Raw genomic sequence first — 20,290 nt, 5'->3', positions numbered from 1 at the left:
AACTGTGCGCATAGCCTACATGCATGATCGATGCATGCATATTTGCATTTCTAATTAGGATATCAGTCCGTGGTGACGCACTATTAGCTTACTTCCCCCAAAAAATCCCCGATAAAAATAACGACATAACGATGGTGTGTGTAGACTAGGTATTGTGAAGGGATATGGATTTTGCGCACAACGAGAGAGAGAGAGAGAGAGAGAGAGAGGGGGTGTAGAGGGGAGAGAGAGAATGACTGCGATTTCATTGGACTACGTGATTGAGAGTGTGTCCTTAAGGAGGGCGGGGGAGGGATGAAATCCAAGTGACGTCTAGGTCGACGGCTACCGTTAAAAGCTGCGAATCGACGTCTTTTACTTTCAGTGGTCAACCAGCCGGTATCGACGGAGATAGACAGCGCCAGGCTGTATAGCAACTGCACGGATCCGAATCGACAAGCTTCTCAGAGGCGGACAGTAAACGCAGCGCAAGATGATCTAGACCGGGATTACTGAGGCGAAAATACCGAATACTTTAAGAGTACATTCATCGACGAGAGCGCTCAAGGCTCGTTTAGTTTTCGTCTCCACTCCCGTCTCCTCTTTGAGAGATACGTTCCCATGCGATTCTTCAGACTCACATTTAAGTGTTTCGTGGATTGTTTTTGAAGGTGCTGTCTAGCTCGGTGTTTTTCTTTTTGTGAGCGTGTCTCATTTTATTTCTCATTTTCGCTTTCTTAATTTTGTGAGCCGATTTTGAATTCCAATAACCCTTTCCCTAACGCGCTTCGCGGCAGTCTTTTGTCAGCATTCTCACCGCTGGACATTTGACGCTAGTAAAAAATATAAAATACACGTATTACAGATTGAAATAACGAATTAATAAAAACCCCATACTTGTATAAAAACAAGGATCCAATCCTCCATTTGAGGTCGCCGCCCGAAAAACAAAAGGACATTCTGGTGCCCTTCCTTGGGGGTGAAACTGGTCTGAGAAAATAGAGGACTGTACTATCTGGGATCGTTCAGAATCTTTATACTATTAACTGATCTCATCAGTGGCTTTACCTTTCCCAGAGTTGTAAGGACTGTGAGGGTTCTTTGTTTACAAGTGGATGGCTGGGATGGAGAAATCCGCTCTGAATAGTGACTGCTGCGCTGTGAATCTGGTCCTCGGGGAGGAAAAGAAGGGCCACCTCATCCCCAATGGAAATGGGCACCAAGGAGTGAACGGGAACCTGGTTGGAGGTGCAGGGGCTGGCGCAGCAGGAGCACCTGGATCCATGCCCCCAGTGGACAAACTTGGGTACCCCGAGCGAGAGACGTGGACCAGGCAGATGGATTTTATCATGTCCTGCGTGGGATTTGCAGTTGGGCTAGGCAATGTGTGGCGCTTCCCCTACCTCTGCTACAAGAACGGTGGAGGTAAGTGTAGTTCAAGTTCTGAACTTTCACCCTAACCCTAGCCGTTGATTGTGTCGCTGCGGCAACTAACCGTAAGCTGCCTTTCAATCTTCAGTCCACTGTCGTTTCCTTTATAAGACATGACAAGGTGTGGAATCCTTGACTTGTGACAGTTTAAGTAATTAAACATACTGTGTAGACTATTAACCTTGCGTGATGACGTCAGGTTTGAGCCTTCTTGGGCTGATTTGAGTGGGCAAATAGAGCGCAAATTCTGTAGCATCAAGAAATCGGTTGTCAAAACTTTCATCGAAATAATCAACTTCAAGGAGGCATCTGGGAGATGAGATGGTGGCATATGAATATATATTTTCGCTGAGCACTGTATTAACCTAAACCTGTTCTGTTGTATACCCTGCCACAGCTAGGAATCTAGGGAAAGCAAAAGTCGGGATTGCTTCGACGAACGCTGGCAGTATTTACGCACAGGCATTTGCCTTCTATAGCGGGGAAGCAGTCCCGTCTCCCAGTTAAATCTGTAATCGACACCGGCTTCCATGAACTGCTAGTCGTTAACCGCTATTTAATCTCCCACCCCCCGAGGTTTTATTTTGTTATTTATGGTCTGCATCCACTTCCATCTGTGCGTTCGAATTAACGGTGCGCACTCGCGTTTGGCTGTCAGTCCTTCAACGACGTGTTCAGAGCCCTCCCATTTTTTCCGCTCTTCATAGCCTATTCGCTCATTGCTGCGCGCAGTGCGCAGAAGCGCAAATCTTCTCACCATCCAAACATCCTGAATCTGTTTGTACAAAACAGTTATTTAATCGACTAATCGATCTGCAAAACATATTTAAATGTTTTTAATATAAGCGCGCACAACTGTAGCTACGTACTGTAGCGGTTATTCGTAGAAGACATGGGTATTGTTTGCATTATGCTGGGAAGAAGCTTTGAGCAGAACCTGTCTTGGGGAGCCCATGAAGACTGATTGCCTAATACATGTATGATAAACAGGAAAATGACAGTACGTAGATGGCGATGCGTCTGGCGTGCTCATTATCCCACTGGGAGCCCAAGTGATATTTCAAAATGCCCACCTAGTCAATGCATTCTAGAACATCCCTTGCTGAAGACATGCACCAAAGCCAATTCTATTGTGACATTAATACATGTGAACATAAATGCATATTATGAACAGTTTCATTTGGGGTAATGCTGTACTGTCGTGAATCACCCTTGGGTTGCTGGTGGAAAAACATTTTTATTTTTTATTTTTCATTGCTTCATTTAGACAGAGTGATTGATATTCAGATTTAGGTGGTATATACCCAGATGGATTGGTGCAGTAGCAACTGTGAGACCATTTCCCCTCATGCCTAGATGTCCACAGTGTGAAAGATCCAGTCCAAAGGCTTGCTAAAGAGGCCATCATTATATGAAGAGGAAATCATTATTTGGTTTAATAAAATCCTGTTGAAATAGGCTGCTTTACTACCATTTAAGCATGTAGCTAACTTTGTGAATTGACATTCAGTAGAATCTGCCAATGTAGCTTTAGTTTAGATCGTTATCATTAAAACGCAGCTGAGATATTAAATGTAGACATTTTGCGATTTTGTAATGTGTGCAGATTGGTACCAGTGCACTTTCATTGCATTCATTTTTAATTGTCAATCTACATTGGCCTTGTGCAGTTGTCTATTTTAATGCAGACATTGGTGGTTTACCACCAGTATTTAAGGCATTATTCAGTAATGAACATGAACTCCTGCCGGTGAATCATTTTGGTCACCCACTTCCTTAAAATAATCCAGCATCTGATTCACATCTCTCAGAGAAACTAAAAATGGGTTATTGTATCTGGATGAATGAGGAAGATGTCTCTAAATCCTTCTGTTAGCATGGGCAAAAATGAAACGACTGAAAGTCAATTGGACTGACAAAAGCGATGATGCTGTTTGAATGAACTACCGGTCAAATGAAAATTAGCAGTCTTGGCTGATGCTGGCGGTATTGTTATTAATGGGCATTGTCCCTGTCAATCAAATTAATGAAATGAAATGAAATGAAATGAAAAGTACAACGTTGGGCCCTGGCTGCAGCAGACCATCTGGGGTGCCCTTTCCATGCTTATTCTCCAATGTTCAGAGTTGCTACCATGGCACTGTTCTCAGCAAAGACCTGGAATTCCCATATCTTGCACTTGTGACCACGAGAGAAGTAACCTTTCACCAGTTCTGTGACAAAGTCGACATTTAGTGAGGTCAACCATTGTTTTATTTCATATATTGGTTTGATAATGCTTTATGGCCTGGTCAGGTTTCAGGTAAACACATCCAAGCTTAGCAAAAACCTCATAGCTGAAACTGAATACCTGAATAAGAAGCCACTGCTAAACTCTTTATGCGTCATGTTATCAAATCTTACTCTGAGTGAACACTGATCGTGAGGTGATGGGTTCACTGAAAACAGCACCAGCACATTTAGATGGCTGTCCCATGTATTTTCAGTTATGGCTTGTTATATAACTTGCTTACATTGGCTGGATACTATGTGTTGTAAATGGTTAAACTAATAAAAGTCCAGTATGGAGTGTTTTTTTTTTTTAATTGAATAATATGATAAGGGCTAATACATCTCCCCATCAAAACATTGAAAGGAGGAATGAACAAAGAAGGCTCTTTATTTAACACACAGCAAAAAGAAACAGTAAAGGTGTCATATTCGGTCTAATATTTCAGTTGTATGTTGATGCTCTTTATTTTGTTTGTTATAAAAATAAACCTGGCCTCTGCAAGCTGCCCTCTGCTGGATGTCAGCTCAGTCTGTTAGTCTTTTCCAGACATTTTCTAGATTTTCTTTCACCTTTAATTCAAGCCAGTTGTGTTAAGCTGAACTATGAACTAAGTTTCTCTCAGTCAAAAATTACGGTTGTTTTCAAGGTGTTATTTTGCAAATTTTACAATTTTTCATTACAAATCAGTTTGGGGAATTGGTGACTGCTAAATAGTTTGAAGGAACAAAAACTAAGATTTAAATGACGCTACGTTACTGACACCTGTTGCTTGAATCCAGGTCGTTGCATTTAAAATGACATTGTCAGACAGTGAGGGATGACTTTCAACTGAAGTTGTATTGTTTCAGTTAAAGGTCTGTTGGGATAACCTACCCCCATTTAGGGGCACTATCCTTTCTGTGCTTCGGGTCTGTTGATCTAGCTGTTGTACATTGCAGAAAGGTGTCTCTGTTCCCATAATCCAAATGGCATACCTCTTACTGCATCATCCGCGTGTCCATGGAGAAGCAGAAGAGGGATTTGTCCCAGACGTGGAGCTTTGAACTGACTCTGACCTACTCTACAGTGGGCGAAGGGGGCATGACTGCCAGCTGGTGAGAAACTGTATGAGGAAACATCAATCCTCTGAAAACACTGACACATTCACTCCGACCCCGTAACTTGGCAGCCAGGCTAAGGGCAGAGTTTGATGAGTAGCCTAGGGAAGAGTGGAGTGACTTCTCCGCAGAATGCTTACTTTACCCCCGAGGAGCAGGTCTAAGGTAACACGGAGAGAGGGTTTCTCGCTCAAGGTTGCCAAGCTCAGTGTGCGTCTCTTTGTGTGTTTGTGTGCGTTCCCCAGGGGGTTACCGAGAGGCTTGGCCAAATCAAATCAAGCTGCCAGGGTTGAAAAGGTCCCGTTCACACAGAAACGGAGAGACACTGACTGTAAATCATTCAGTGCCCACAGGGCAGCCCCAGCCCTACATTTCTGACCTTATGAAAGTGCAATCCACCTTCCCCCTGGGTGACTGTGTGTCCCCTGCCTTTGTCTCACTGTAATAAAGAGCTTCAATGTCCCCAATCCCTCAGCATCTCTGTTTGTCTCTCTGGAATGAAGAGCCTCCATGTCCCTAATCCCTCAGCATCTCCGTTTGTCTCAGTGTAATGAAGAGCCTCCATGTCCCTAATCCCTCAGCATCTCAGTATCCCCCTGTCTGTCCCTGGACACCGCCTTCAGATCACTGGCATCGGCGTCATTTAGTGGATGCTGAGATCTACAGCGACTCACTCACCTGCTCAGATTCAGAGCGACTCACTCACCTGCTCTGATTCAGAGTGACTCACACACACACACACCCCTGCTCAGATTCAGAGTGACTCACTCACCTGCTCTGATTCAGAGTGACTCACCACACACTCCCCTGCTCAGATTCAGAGTGACTCACACACACACACCCCTGCTCAGATTCAGTGTGACTCACACACACACACCCCTGCTCAGATTCTGAGCAACTCACTCACCTGCTCTGATTCAGAGTGATTCACACTCACCTGCTCAGATTCAGAGTGACTCACACACACACACACCCCTGCTCAGATTCAGAGTGACTCACTCACCTGCTCTGATTCAGAGTGACTCACCACACACTCCCCTGCTCAGATTCAGAGTGACTCACACACACACACCCCTGCTCAGATTCAGTGTGACTCACACACACACACCCCTGCTCAGATTCTGAGCAACTCACTCACCTGCTCTGATTCAGAGTGATTCACACTCACCTGCTCAGATTCAGAGTGACTCACACACACACCCCTGCTCAGATTCAGAGTGACTCACACACACACCCCTGCTCAGATTCAGAGCAACTCACACACACACACACACACACACACACACACACACACCTGCTCCGATTCAGAGTGACTCACACTCACCTGCTCAGATTCGGAGCAAGTTTTCAGTGAGGGCGAGGAACTGTTGGGACAGGAGAGGGGTGTAAGCAGTAATGAAGTCAGCCTTCTACATGGCAGACTGGCAGTTCCATAGCCCCCCTGTGACTGAAGTTCTCATAGGGGGTAGCAGAGGTTGGAGGGGTTCCTTCGCCATGGAGGCAGACTGGAGTGGGGTGCGGGGATGTAGTAAACTAGGAGTGAGTGTTTAAAAAAAAAAAATAAAAATAAAAAACTGTTGAAACACCGCAAGGTTTAGTTAAATCTAATACTGGACACAAGTGGCAAATTAAGACCAATACTTAGTCTGATCTAGTGGGACCAATACTTATTCTGATCTAGGGGGACCAATACTTATTCTGATCTAAGGGGACCAATACTTACTCTGATCTAGGGGGTCCAATACTTACTCTGATCGAGTGGGACCAATACTTACTCTGATCTAAGGGGACCAATACTTACTCTGATCGAGTGGGACCAATACTTACTCTGATCGAGTGGGACCAATACTTACTCTGATCGAGTGGGACCAATACTTACTCTGATCGAGTGGGACCAATACTTACTCTGATCGAGTGGGACCAATACTTACTCTGATCGAGTGGGACCAATACTTACTCTGATCGAGTGGGACCAATACTTACTCTGATCTAAGGGGACCAATACTTACTCTGATCGAGTGGGACCAATACTTACTCTGATCGAGTGGGACCAATACTTACTCTGATCGAGTGGGACCAATACTTACTCTGATCGAGTGGGACCAATACTTACTCTGATCGAGTGGGACCAATACTAACTCTGATCGAGTGGGACCAATACTTACTCTGATCGAGTGGGACCAATACTTACTCTGATCGAGTGGGACCAATACTTACACTGATAATTGTGGGATGGGCTTCAGCAGCTTCTTCACGCCTGATGGGAAAGACTGCTTTTCTGGAAAGGTGTCACAACCTGACTTGTAAGGCTGTGATAAAAGGAGGGAGGCCACACAGGGAAATTAAAGTTAAAGAGATTTATTTAATGAAGCTAAATTAACACTATTAAACACATTTAAGACAAGGCCAATGTGGGGTGTGAAAGTCTGTATCATCAGTAGTGTAGATGAGTGGATGTGTGAAAAGTGTGGTGAAGCAGTGTTGTGTTGTGCAAACCAAAACTGAAACCAGCAAAAGGGTATCTGTAGAGCTAGAGCTTCTCCCACCATGCACCTGTGAGACGCGCACCAACCAGCAGCACAGGAAGACCGAGCAGGGGCTGTCAGACCAGGGGCACGTTCAGCACTGAAAAAACATAGCAAAGCGTTAATTTAAATGGAAACGGTGGTGCTTTGAACACCCAAGGTGCAAACTGACTGACAGGTATGGTTTACAGTGTTGCTCTGAACAAACCTACACCACATCCTGTCGATTGCAAATGGAATAATTGTTTGATTATGCAATTTCCTTTCACGGGGCAGGCTGGAAGTTCCATAGGTCACTTGCAACTGAAGTTCTCACAGGGGGTAGCAGAGGTTTGAGAGGTGCCATCGCCATGGAGGCACCTTATCTGGGGAAGAGAGCAGACTGGAATCGGGTGCTGGCAGAACTAGGAGGGAGTGTCACTCTGAGCAAACCTATAATTCTTTGACTAAGGAATTTCACAGTTGCTAAAAATAACCGTGAAAAATGCCCACCGTATCTAAAAGTTACAATTCCGTAACTAACGTAACTGGCAGCAGCTAGTCAGAAAGAGCTGCATTAGAAACGATGAAAGTCTGATACATTCCTTTGGATTGGAATTAGTGAGCCTGTGGGTGTTGGTCCGTGTGGGTGTCATGCCAAAGCGCACGTTCACACACTGCACCCTTACAAAGGAGGAGACTTTTTAAAAAGTCTATTTAACCCTCAAGTGGCCATATCTAACCCCATATCTGACATATGTATTACCATTAAGATATCAATAAAAGTGTATTTGATCCTTCCAAAATTTCTTGACTTTGTGAAGCAACATAGTCTCTATAAACAGTCAAAAGCAACATATTCCGCGCATGTAACGTGATAAGCAAATCTTTATAAGAATCCATATTTCTGTGGGGTCAAGATATAAAGTGATACATACCCACAGATTTCTTTGCCAGGTAAAGTTATGTTCCAAATTAAAATAATTGTATATAATATGTCAGAGTTCTTTAAGTTATAAACATTGACTGTAAAGTTTTAAATGTGGTGTTTCAGCACATGGCACCGTAGAGTGTGGGGAAAAGTTGTAAAGTTGTTTAATTGTAAAGATTGTGCTGTAGCATGAATTAGGGGATGTCTGTGGATCAATGAACAGTTTAGCAGCAGGAAATACAGAGCTTGTGAATAGTATCACTGACTTGCCTGATCGAGTTCCGAAATTACTTGTTTCTCTGATATTTATATCACAATCAAAACAAGGATGCATGCAATTTATCACAATGTTATCTCGATAACAATATATATTAATCTCAATCTACTGGTTACAAATGTTATGGCTTACTATTCCCCTATGTAAGCCAATATAGGTGACATTTCCGAGAAGGGAAACCTAGCCAGCCATTTAGTGTATGCAAGTGGACCTTCTCTGCTTGAGATTGAGATTGTCCTTAAAAAAACTCTGCAGGATTACAGTCCAGCGGGGTCTATAGGTCTCTCTGTGGATGCTCCACCTTTTCAAGCCCAGGGACATTTGGGTAAACAAATTATTTTTTCCAATTGCTCAAAAGCTACCAGTGACTGCTGCTTTTGGGGTGGAAAATGTTTCCTTTGCCTTGCCAGTCCTTGGAGGTCACTTCAGATCTCTGCAGTTCCTGTTGTTTCCAGACATAAGCATCGCCAAACAGCCCCTGCTTCTTTGACCGTGAACTCTACCAAGATACTCATTCAACTCCTTTTAGCTGACAAGATTACAAGAGCAAATTAGGACAAATCCTGGACCTTAAATCCCATGTTTCAGTTAATCAAACTACAAGAAGTACTTAATGAACCAGTATTGGGCTGGGGCAATGACTGGCACAATTTCCGCCTGTTTGAGCAAGATTTAGGGACGCTGTAGACGGGGAAGGTCACATGACCCGTGTGAGATGGGCATCTTCACTCTAGAGACGTAGGCAAACAAACACACAAAGGACAGAAAGCAGAGAGAAGTCAGCGCTTGGGAAAAACCTCTGTTACACTGCATAATTGAGTGCCGTGGACAAAAAGAGGCGTAAACCAGGACTTGTGTCTCTGTGTTTCTATGGTGAGCTCATTGGGCAGTTTTTTTCTGTGCGGGCACCAATCAGATGCAGTGTGGACGGCAGGCTCCTCCTCCTCTGCGCTCGCTCGTCGGCCGAAGCGCAGGTGACGCGGTGCGCGTGACGGCTCACAGATTTACCCGCTCTGCAGCGAGCCCTCTGATCGTCCTTGGTAGAGGGACTGCAGCGTGCGTCACCGATATACCACTTCCTGTTGCAGAGAGAGAATCTGTGAATTCCCAGCCAACAAAATAACCTCCTCCTAGTCACTCGAGTGTATTTTCTGTCCGCCTTTAACTTTAATGTGAGCTGACTGCTTCTTTTTTTTTTTTGTTGTCATGCTTTCGGAAAATATTCTGTTCAGTTGCAGAGACGATGTGTGAATTTCCGTTCATTTGCCTCCTGTACAATGGAGAAGACCTCTCGACTACATTTTAAGTGTCAATCTTTTCCATATTTTGTGGCAATATCAATTCAATGTGTTTGTGTTCTTCAGTTGCTCCTGTATATTGTGTTCCTAAATTGATCCCTGGTCATGTGGGGTGCGACACTCCCGCCATTTATTCAAACATCATGACTCATCAACAGGAACTTGCATTGTGAATGTGAAAAAACAAGAGTGTAAAAAAAAAAAAAAGAAAAGAAAAGGCGTCTTTAAAAGGAGGTGTGATACGTTGCCCTCTGATTGTCCTTGGTAGAGGGACTGCAGTGTGCGTCACTGTGACATACCCTATCACTTCCTCTCCAGCACTCCTGCTCCTCCTGATTAATTTTTGAGGTTTATGGCCTGGATCTCCTAAGTGAATATCGGATTTCATTGGCCAGAATTTGGGAATGGGCTGCACTGTGATATGATATGTATATGTGCAAGTATGAACATTATACGTAACATTTGTTTTGTTCACATTGAGATATAGTGTCCTGTAAGCCCAGTGGTGTATGACACTTAAAGGCGATCAACAGGTCAATCAATAAATGCTTGAGTTTATACGCCAGCTTGGGTTATCACTTCATAATTTCAAAATCAGATGTTTAAAATAGTTTGTATACTATACTCTTGCATATTTCAGTACCCTCTATCACTGACGTATAGATATAGACGGACAAATACCAATGCAGAAAACTATACCTTCCAAAAGGTTACAAATGATGTGCTCTTATACCCTTAACTAAACATTAAACTTTTCAAGGAAAGTATTTTTCTACTTTCAGAATACAAAACCCCAAAATTTTGGGGTTATTTTGATGAATTTACTGCTGATGTCTTTTGTTTGCCCTCTTGTTTGTTCACTCCTGATCAGCAGACATGATATGTCAGGTTGTGACCGAAAATAGTGTCTGAATTTACATTTTAAAATGAGTGAATCGATATCGATAACTGGTGTGTATTCATTACAGTTGTATTATCCCTGATGATGTAGTGAAGTGATACAGCATGACCCCCCCCACTCTCCTGGTTTATCTGATCTATCTCAGCGGTAAACAATGCCGGCATTGTGTGTGGTGGCTCCAGCGGGCCCCGGCGTGAGAAAGAATGTGTCCCAGGAATACTGGGGTTAATTTTGGCCCGCTGCCCTGGGTGACATCATTACCTCTGCCCACGTGACTGGATGATTAAGAAGAGCGTCAGTTAATCTCATAATCTCCCCCTGCTCTGACTGGGACCCTTGGGTGCTTCAGGGTTCAGGGAGGGAATAGAGTAATTCAACCCTGGCTGCAATCCCGGACTTATCCACTCAACACAAATGACACTTTTCCATTTTTTCACCACACTTTCCCCTGTATGTGGGATGGGTGTAGGGTTTCACTGATCATCAGGAAAGGATCAACTCTACTGACTTGTTGCCACTGAACTGTAGCTGACCTGGGTTAAGTACATAATTGTTTTGGGTTCAAATACTTTTCTACACTTGTCTGGTATATTGAAACCTCTGAAGAACTCCCCAAAAAAAGTGCAAACTCCACCTCCTGGTCCTCTTGGTTGGCTCCATTGCATCAGGCAACGTCAATCGAGTGCAGAAAAGTATTTGAATCCAAAACCATGATGTATTTGACCCAGTTCTGGTCTATTGGCAGAACATGTGCTTCTCATATTCCCCAAATGGCTCACTCTGGGTGGCCTGTCATAATTATCATGGCAGATTAATTAAACAACTGAATTTGAGGGGCATTCTTGAGTCATCTTCAGAATGTATTAATGGATGGGGCCTGATTGTTAATTCTCAGCTGGCCCACTGGCACATAACATACAGAAGATGCAGATGAATGCAGATGACTCGGTAGTGTACAGGAGGTAAACGCACGGCATTCCTCCTGCCGCGGGAGGCACGTGGTGGTTTAGGCCGCGTCCGCCTCCTGTACACGCGAACGGCTGAGGGTATTTATAGTAGCTGCAGCCGAAGGTCTAATCGGGGCCGACCCGGCTTTGGCGGTGCGTTCGGGCCGGTAATGTGAGGCCCGGACCGCCCCGCTGACGGGCTGAGAGGATGATGTCTCTGAGCCTGCAGCCGCCGCCACCGCGCATGCGCTCTGCTGACGTCAGCGCTCTCCGCCCTCACCTAGTCCGCTCCACCGTTCCCAGTGCGCTCCGCTCCGCGTCTTCCTCCGCTCGCCCCGAGGCCTCAGCCTGTCAACCAACCAATGAGCTTCAATGATCTCTCTAAATATGTCATATATTACTGCAAAAACTTTGACATTGTCATGTTATATGTGCCTGCACATTAGCATTATTTGAAAATATTTGTAAAAATCTAGACGGGTTGATTTTTAAAAATAATTATTTCTGCTGTAAATGTTTGGTTGTTTTTATAGAAAATCTTATGTCTAACTATAGAAAGAATATCAAACGTTCTACAAAAATGTGTTCTTTTATAGAGAAAATTGTGAAATCCCTGATTTTCATCAGTGTCATGGCTTTCCCATGTGTTTTTTACAATTTCTTGTGGGGGAAAAAAAAGAAAAGAAAAAAAGTCCCAGCTGAATGTGAAAAGCAAATGGTTGTCAGCCATCTTCTGATCTATTTTTAATCCCCTTGTTTTATGACAAAAGGAGGCAGGGATCTGCGCTGCCGACTGGAATGGTGGGAATCCTGCCTCCACGCTGTGTGTTAGATATTTAATTACAAGGTTGAGCGGTGTTCCGGTCGGGGGACGCTCCCCCTTCCTTTCGGTCACGACGCAGCAAGCGTCCGCCGCAGCGCCCCCCCCCCCCCCGGGTCTGGCTCTCTCGCTGCGCCTGCTCGCTTCTCGTTGCGTGTTGCCTATAGCCGTTTAAAGGAAGCTACGGGCAGCAGATGGAGCGGAACCCACCTGGTGGAACCGGTTGACGTGCCGTTGGGGCTGTGGAGCTGACGTTCTCTCATGCGTTCATTCTCTGCTAATGAACTGCGGTTTGCCTCCACATCAACACGGCACTCCTTGGGTTGAGATTTTTATTGACGCTCACAGGGTAATCTGGCAGGTTTGCTTCTCGGCGTGTAAAACGATCAATTTCGGTCATTCTGTCAGGGCATTACAGCACAAAGTGCGCTACATTTTAGTTAGCACATGTTGGTAATGGAAACAACGTGCATACATGCTCTACAGGCAACTCACGGTATCTTGAGTGCTATCACGCGTCTTCCCGCTACCTCTGTCTGCGTATCTCTAAGACTGTGTCCTGTTATCGGAAAATGCACACTCCATCACTTCACTACCGCCCTCTTCTGCTCCGTGCCCCGGAAAGCGATCTTTGAAGACTCCCTCCCTCCAATGTCCCATTTGTGAAGTAGACTAGTGAAACTGCTTCAACTACGCCGTCCCCCACTCCCCTGGTGAAGGGTGCAATGATATACGTTTCTTCTCACATTTCTGGGTGACTTAATCATGCTCACGTCCACATACTATGAAAGCCCGCCCCACAACATCTGGCACTATCCAGATTCCAGGAAGTGGAGATGGCAGGGAACTTGAATTCCTCCAATTATTCTAAATATTTTTGCCAAATCTGTGTATCATTATCACACATAGCATCGTTTATGGCTCATATCCTACAAAGATAATTCCACAATTTAAAATGGGGATGCGGGTGTATATATTTGTTTGTACATAAAACTAACATGACTTTAAATAAGCATGGCAGCTACCATTATTTCAGTGTGTGAATTTATTCAACCAACCAATTTCCAGATGACATAATTGTTTTTCAATGTGAACCCCAAACTTTGGAAAACAATAACTTGCATAATATGAAGCGCCATATATGCTAGGCTGCGTTTCACTAATCTATAGAAATGTTTCTGAACTGACATATATGAGTTGGCCAATTGACAATAGCCAAGAATACTATGCCGCTCCATGAGAGCTGGCCAAAATTGGCTTTTCACAGGTGCGGGAATCGAATCCCCGGTCCTCGGTGTGCAACTGCAACAAACTGCAACCGCAAGTCCGCTGCATCTTAACACATCAATCTGCGCCACCGCGGCTGTTAGATTTTTACTTTGATCCAATGCTGCTGGTTACATCTTAATTATTGTCCTGAGGCGATCCACTATATCAGGTCTATGCATGCGACTGTATCCTACAATGCAACTTGTGCTTGAAACCTGCAAGCTATTTTGTAGCTTTAAATGGACTGACCACACGTAAGACCTGTAATTGGCCATGGGGATATGTGTGGACTCTGCAAAAAGCCCTGATTTTCTTCACTCCCCCGGTTTGCTCTTTTTCTCCTCTCGTTAACTCCACTCAGTTTGGGAGTGAATGAAGGAGGGTGGAGTCAGAAACATCACAGGGAATCAAGTTTTGTAGTGATTCATTGCTAGAGACAAATTAAGCTGTCAGTCATTGAAACGTCAATTGGCTTGTTTTTCGTTACGAAGAGTATTCAAGCAGCATGGAGTTTTGAGTTTTTCCATAGGTTGGCATGTGCATTTAAATTGAATAGAAGAGCAATTCCATTTAACTGCAATGTGAGTCATGTAATACTTCAGTATGCTTCGTTAACTGAAAACATTGCATGGAATTTTATTTTATTTTTTGTGGAACATAATGTGGCCTCAACTCACGTTCACATAGACACATCATATGAGTACAATCTCCAAAGCATTATCTCTGATTTGTTCCACTCTTTAGACTATTTCATTCTTGCAGTGCTTTTAAGGAAAAATAAATCCAGTTCCGTTCCATCTGAAAGGCATCTTCAAGGTTAGGAGCCTTGTCAGTACTTCTCCATATATGGCTTGGTGTGCTGTCTATTCAGCCATTCTCCGTAAAAAAAAAAAAAAAAAAAACGTTTCAGTCTCAGCCCCAGCCTCTTAACAACGGACCTCATCGCCTCTGCACATCCATGTTTTTTTTGTTTTTGTTTTTGTCTCCCATTGGAGGGGGGCAGCGTGCTCCCTCTAGCCCGCATAGCCGTTGTTATGCAACGGAAGGCACTTTGAATAGCCCTGCCTCTTTGCTCTTGGGGGCCATCTTTGCCAGTCTGTGGATGAGGGTGACGTCAGCCGGACTTCATTCAGTCAGTGCCGCGCATTGTTCACTGGATAATCTGCAAGATTGGTGCTGACCGTCCGTCAGTGAGAGCGTGCGAGTCCCCTCCCCCCCGGCCAACCAGCGCAGTCCGACTCCCCCCCCCACCCCCACCCCCCCTCTGGCCTGAGCTGCTGCTGCTGCTGCCGGCGGTGCGGAGCCGCTCAGCCGCGGAGCTATCGGCAGCCTCGCCTCGCTCTGCTGCTCCGGAGCCTGTGTGAGGCCAGCGGCGGCCATGACGCTTAGGCTGAGTGCTAATAAGGACACGCGTCCGGGGGGAAGGGTGCTTGGGGAATGCATGTTTTGCATAACGCAGCCGTGGTGCCGGATTTGGAAAGCTCGGTCTCTCTCCCTTCGGATCCGTTCCTTCGCCGGATTCGAGATCCGTTTTATTAAAGGAGAGCTTGCGCGGTGTGCATGGAATCTGAAATGTGCGCTGGATAAGAAGTTTAATGAGACAAAAAAGCAGCAAAATAAATACCATCCACACGTCTGAAATAATAAACCAAATCTTCGGATCGTTGTTTATTGTCCCTGGATGGTGAGAGAAGCGTGTTCTTACACATGCAGTTGGGTCCCCCTTTTGGCTGTTTGTGTGCTCCTGATTCTGATGTTCTCTGAATGGCTGAAAACCCATTATTTTCAAAACATCACAAACCGCCTATCAAGAGTATGGAGAATAAAGCTTCATTGCCTCGCACCAGAGCCGAATATTACCCAAACGAAACATGATCTTCATTAACATGAAGGAGATGGGATGGATTATTATGTATGCATGAAGTGATATTATGGTTTTGTTCTGGTTTTGCTCATATCTTTTCATCTCTCTTAATTTTTATATTGATACATTTGAAAAATTAATGTGGCAGGATTAAAACTTTCCAAAAATGTTCAGCATATTCATTTTTGCCCGAACTTTTATCCTAAAATGATCTTGATGGAAGTAGATTATTAATTTTAGAGATTGCACTCTGCATCAAACTGAAAGGAATAAAGGATTGGCTTAATCACTGTCTACTTTTAGGTTTGGGGTATGACTCAATGGTTATAGTGCTTTTCTGTAACACCTTGTTCACGTACACATGTACCAGTTCATTTTCAGTTCTTGTGTTGTAACTGATGCTGATGATGATGATAATAATAATGATTGTGTCACTAATTATTTTTCTCTTTTTGTTGTGTTTCAGGGGTGTTCCTCATTCCCTATATGTTGATCGTATTTGTGGGTGGTATTCCCATTTTCTTCCTGGAGATTGCTCTGGGGCAGTTCATGAAAGCTGGAAGCATCAACGTGTGGAATATTGCGCCTCTTTTTAAAGGTACTTTTTGCACAAAATGTTGGGTAAACATACATGAGTATACATTCTGGGGGGACTGGTATCTCCAGTTTTCCGGCATTGCATCTCTCATCTCATCTCGTTTTTGTGTAGACATAATATAGACTGTATGTACACATACAAAGAAATATGCATACACGATTTGAGCTATTGATACTGTGGGCAACTTAATGGAAACCTAGTTTCGCTGATAACTGATTGTGCGTGTTTCAGAGGTCACAAAAATGTGGACATTTAGTGATGTTAATGCTTGCGTTGTGTAGAAACGATAATGCTGTATGTATTGTACTATAAATAGGAGCAAATCCACTCTCCACCGGATCCATCCCACAAATCCAAGCATCATATTTTGATTTATTCAGGGATGACTTCAGGGATTATGCTATGACTCTTTCACAATCCCCTTAACTTTAATTTTCATTTCACTTCTTCTGCCGATCCGCCATTATGTGCTTTAACACTTTGGTTGTTCCCAGGATCAAAATGATCGTATACTGAATTTAACAGCAGAGAAAACCCCCAAAAGTAAAATTGAGCATGAAATTTGATTACTTTTCCTGCGATTACCTTGCAATTAGAAAGGTAAAAATTGCCATTTTTAATAATTGCAATAATTACAAATATGTTTTATAATATATTTATCAGAGCTCATAGATTGTCTTGAGTCTTTTTTTAACCCTGCAGTTATGAAATCAGTTTAAATCAATCAATAGAATAATGAAGTGCAATTGAGTATATCTGGATAATGAAGGGATAGCATACAGTATAATACTGTAATTATTAAAAATTCATAAAAACATTGTACACTGGGCAGCATTTTCCAGATTCTGCAATGTATTTGACACTACACTCATTACTCACAATAATTCATCGCATTACCCCATTGTATAGAAGAAGATTGTTTTCTCTTAACTATAGAACACAAAAGTCCAGGTCAATGTCATATAGCAGTGTTATTCCACAGTTCCAAGTTGAAACATGTTAAACTTACGGGCCAAATGTGATTTTTTTACTTCCTCTGTCGTTTGCGTCTGAATGCACCTTCTGTTATTTGTTTTGGTTATAATATATGCAAGAACAATGTGTTCTGCTGTTGGGATTTTGTTACGTACATTGGCAGTGTTGGCAAGAACAAGAGGTTGGGCTTTCGTGACTTCATACACGTAGGAAAATCACACGTTGTTTTCCCTGTAAATGAAAGTGGAAATGTAGTTCACTGCTGCCGGTGATAGCCCTGCCCACAGTGAATTATGCGCAAGACCAATAGGGCTGAGATCATGTGGCAGAATAGTCAGTCTTCACTTCCAGGTTTACCGCTGGCTTCCCTTATATGAGGAATGTATTGTAAAATATGGTTAATGCTGAAATGTACAGCACAATAATTAGGTGAGGAAGACTCTTAAGACTTTTAAAAATGCTCTCAACAAGCTTTGGTATGATTATGATTGGCAACACCTTTGAGCAACCAATCATAACTTCAGTTTTAAATCTACAATATGTGCTATCTTTTTTTTTCCCTCATTAATGCATATTTCTCCAAGAAAAATGGTTATATGATTGGCATAATCACTATGTCTTTATTTTTTTTCTTTCTACTTTTAGGTTTGGGGTATGCCTCAATGGTTATAGTGTTTTTCTGTAATACTTACTACATCATGGTATTGACCTGGGGCTTCTACTACTTCATCAAGTCCTTCAACGCCACTCTGCCCTGGTCTACCTGCAACAACCCGTGGAACTCCGAGAGCTGTATTGAGATCTTCCGCCAGGACGACTGTCTAAACGGCACCATCGGGAACTCCAGCTTTGGTAACCTGACCTGCGAGGAGCTTGCCGACGGACGCTCGCCTATTATTGAGTTCTGGGAGTGAGTAACCGTAACGCGCTGTTCGCTTCATGCAAAATCACGCGACACGTCTGTGTTTTCGTTTTTTTGGTCTTGTCCTCGTCAGTGGTCATGGATTGGCCCACTTGAAGAGGATGTAGTTATTAGGCCATAGTACACTTCAGTCAAACTGTATTGTGTTTGAAGAAATCAGTCAAGTCTCAACATACACTCAGTGAGCACTTTTTAGGTAGACCTGTACTCCATGCTAATATTTAATCATGGGGTAGCAACTAAATGGATAAAAGCATGCAGACATGGTTTTCAAATATCAGAATGGGGAAGAAATGTTTTCCAAGTGACTTTGACCATGGAATGATTGTTGGCTGCCAGGCAGGGGGGTTTGAGTATCTCTGCTGATCTTTGGACCTCACAGTGAATACAAAGGGATGATCATTACACTACACAAGCGTCATAAAAAGGGAGCATAAATATATTTAATTTGAGGCCTGCGGTTGTATGGTACTGTGTCCAGAAAGCTTTCTAAAACATCTCCCCACTTCTCACCCACAGGAATAAGGTTCTGGACATCTCGGACGGGCTGGACCAACCAGGGGCCATAAACTGGGAGCTGATGCTGTGTCTGCTGGCCGTTTGGTTCATGGTGTACTTCTGCGTGTGGAAGGGAGTGAAGTCAACAGGCAAGGTAGAATGTCCTGCCCAACCCCACCCTCCCACCCCCTCCTCCTCCCAGAAAGCTTAGCGCAGCTGATCCGAGTCTTAGGTATGCCATCCGAAAGGTGAAAGCTGCCTGGAGTCACATGGGTGTCGAGCAGATCCTCAGATGTCCCTTCTGTAACTGCATTTAGGTTGTGTAAGAAGCCACCCCCTGCGGTGTTGTCCTCTGCCTCATGGATAGCACAGGGTGACTGCACGATGGCCCCGCGCTTACACGCCAGCTACTTTAAAGGTTTCTCTCCCGTGGTCAGACCTTCTCCTTGGAATTCTTATGTTATTATGTAACTTTTAAATGCAGCCGTTTTTTTTTTTCTCATTTTTTTTTTCTCATGTGTGCCTTGTACTGTACTGTATGTTGCCAACTAATTTGGGGATGGGGTGTAAGTTTGAAATCACTTTCATCTTAAGCACTAAAAACGTATTTTAGGTTTGAGTTGGATTAAGTTGAGCAGTCATACAGATCATTTTCAAACAAAGAACTCATTAGCATTCATTTGTATGTAAATGCTCAGGTCAGATGTTCTGTCTGTCCTGCTCCGTATCTCCATATCATATGTTTTTTTGTATCCGTTCTGCACAGGGATGCATTCATGCTAGCTCTGATCAACAGTGGCACCAGCTTCTTTGCTGGTTTTGTGGTGTTCTCCATTTTGGGCTAAATTAAGCTAACGGTAGCATTTCCTCCTGTGATGGCGATGGAACAGAGTTATACTGTAGCGTGTAAAGTGTGAGAAGCGGAAATGGCATGAACGTCACAACCTCCAGGGCAATGTCATGAAATTGCCGCCGACGACAAACAGAAGCTGCAGAACGTCTTGAAAAGAGCGAGAGGTGTTACCTGTGGTCTGTGGACGGTGAAGCAGTCACGTAGCAAAAACCTGTGAGTGTAGCGACAAGCTAGGCCTCTGCCTCGGCAAGCTGCCTACTCAAGGAAGGGCCATCTCCACAGAATACAGGCAGGGTCAGATTCCTTCAGGCATCTGGGCATTTTATTATGATTATTTTTTTACATATATCATTTTAGAGGCGGAGCGCCGATGAGAGGCAGTGTGACTTCTCTAACCTTGCGTGAGTCACGCTGTTCCTTCACTCTTCACTACGGCAGTGGAACAGTGTGGAGGCAGCTGGTAGCCATGGCAACGTCTGTTTCAGAGGGGGGTGTGGTCATAAGGAATTACGCAGTGCCTCTGTCACACTGCCGGAACCCGATTGGTGGGTCGAGAGAGGTGGTTCTGCAGTGAGACGTGACAAGACGCTTGTAGAGAAGACAACAGCTCTTTTCTGCTGCGGAGGCGGGGTTAACATTCACGATATGAGATATCAGTGTTTATTCAAAAGCCTTTGACCCTGTTATACTGAAGCCTTAAAAACAGTGGAGTGCTGAATTGTAAAGATCTTATAATTGAAATATAAGCCAGTAGTATAATATTCGGACATTTTGTGTCTTGCTTTTAACTGTGCTTCTGCTTATTACGTTTTTTTCCTGTCCAAACAACATTATGTTGAAAAAACAAGCGGACA

At 43.8% G+C, this 20,290-nt stretch overlaps 1 protein-coding gene across 2 annotated transcripts in view; it reads left to right on the top strand.

Moving 5' to 3' along the window:
- Positions 1 to 346: 346 nt before the first annotated feature.
- The window catches only part of slc6a8 (solute carrier family 6 member 8), a 38,252-nt gene continuing 18,308 nt past the window's right edge, over positions 347 to 20,290 (top strand). Inside the window, exons 1-4 of one of the 2 annotated variants that reach the window (XM_061257246.1) lie at positions 347 to 1,404; positions 16,057 to 16,188; positions 17,809 to 18,073; positions 18,605 to 18,737. In XM_061257246.1, the coding sequence (XP_061113230.1) occupies positions 1,095 to 1,404; positions 16,057 to 16,188; positions 17,809 to 18,073; positions 18,605 to 18,737 (840 nt within the window). In that variant the 5' untranslated portion in view covers positions 347 to 1,094. The remainder of the gene's footprint in view (positions 1,405 to 16,056; positions 16,189 to 17,808; positions 18,074 to 18,604; positions 18,738 to 20,290) is intronic. The other variant, XM_061257247.1, reaches the window with a different exon arrangement.

This window comes from Conger conger, chromosome 10 (genome assembly GCF_963514075.1).
Source record: "Conger conger chromosome 10, fConCon1.1, whole genome shotgun sequence".
In the NCBI taxonomy this organism is placed as follows: domain Eukaryota; kingdom Metazoa; phylum Chordata; class Actinopteri; order Anguilliformes; family Congridae; genus Conger; species Conger conger.
Note: the sequence above shows the minus strand (reverse complement) of the source record. Positions and strands in the feature narration are given on the sequence as shown.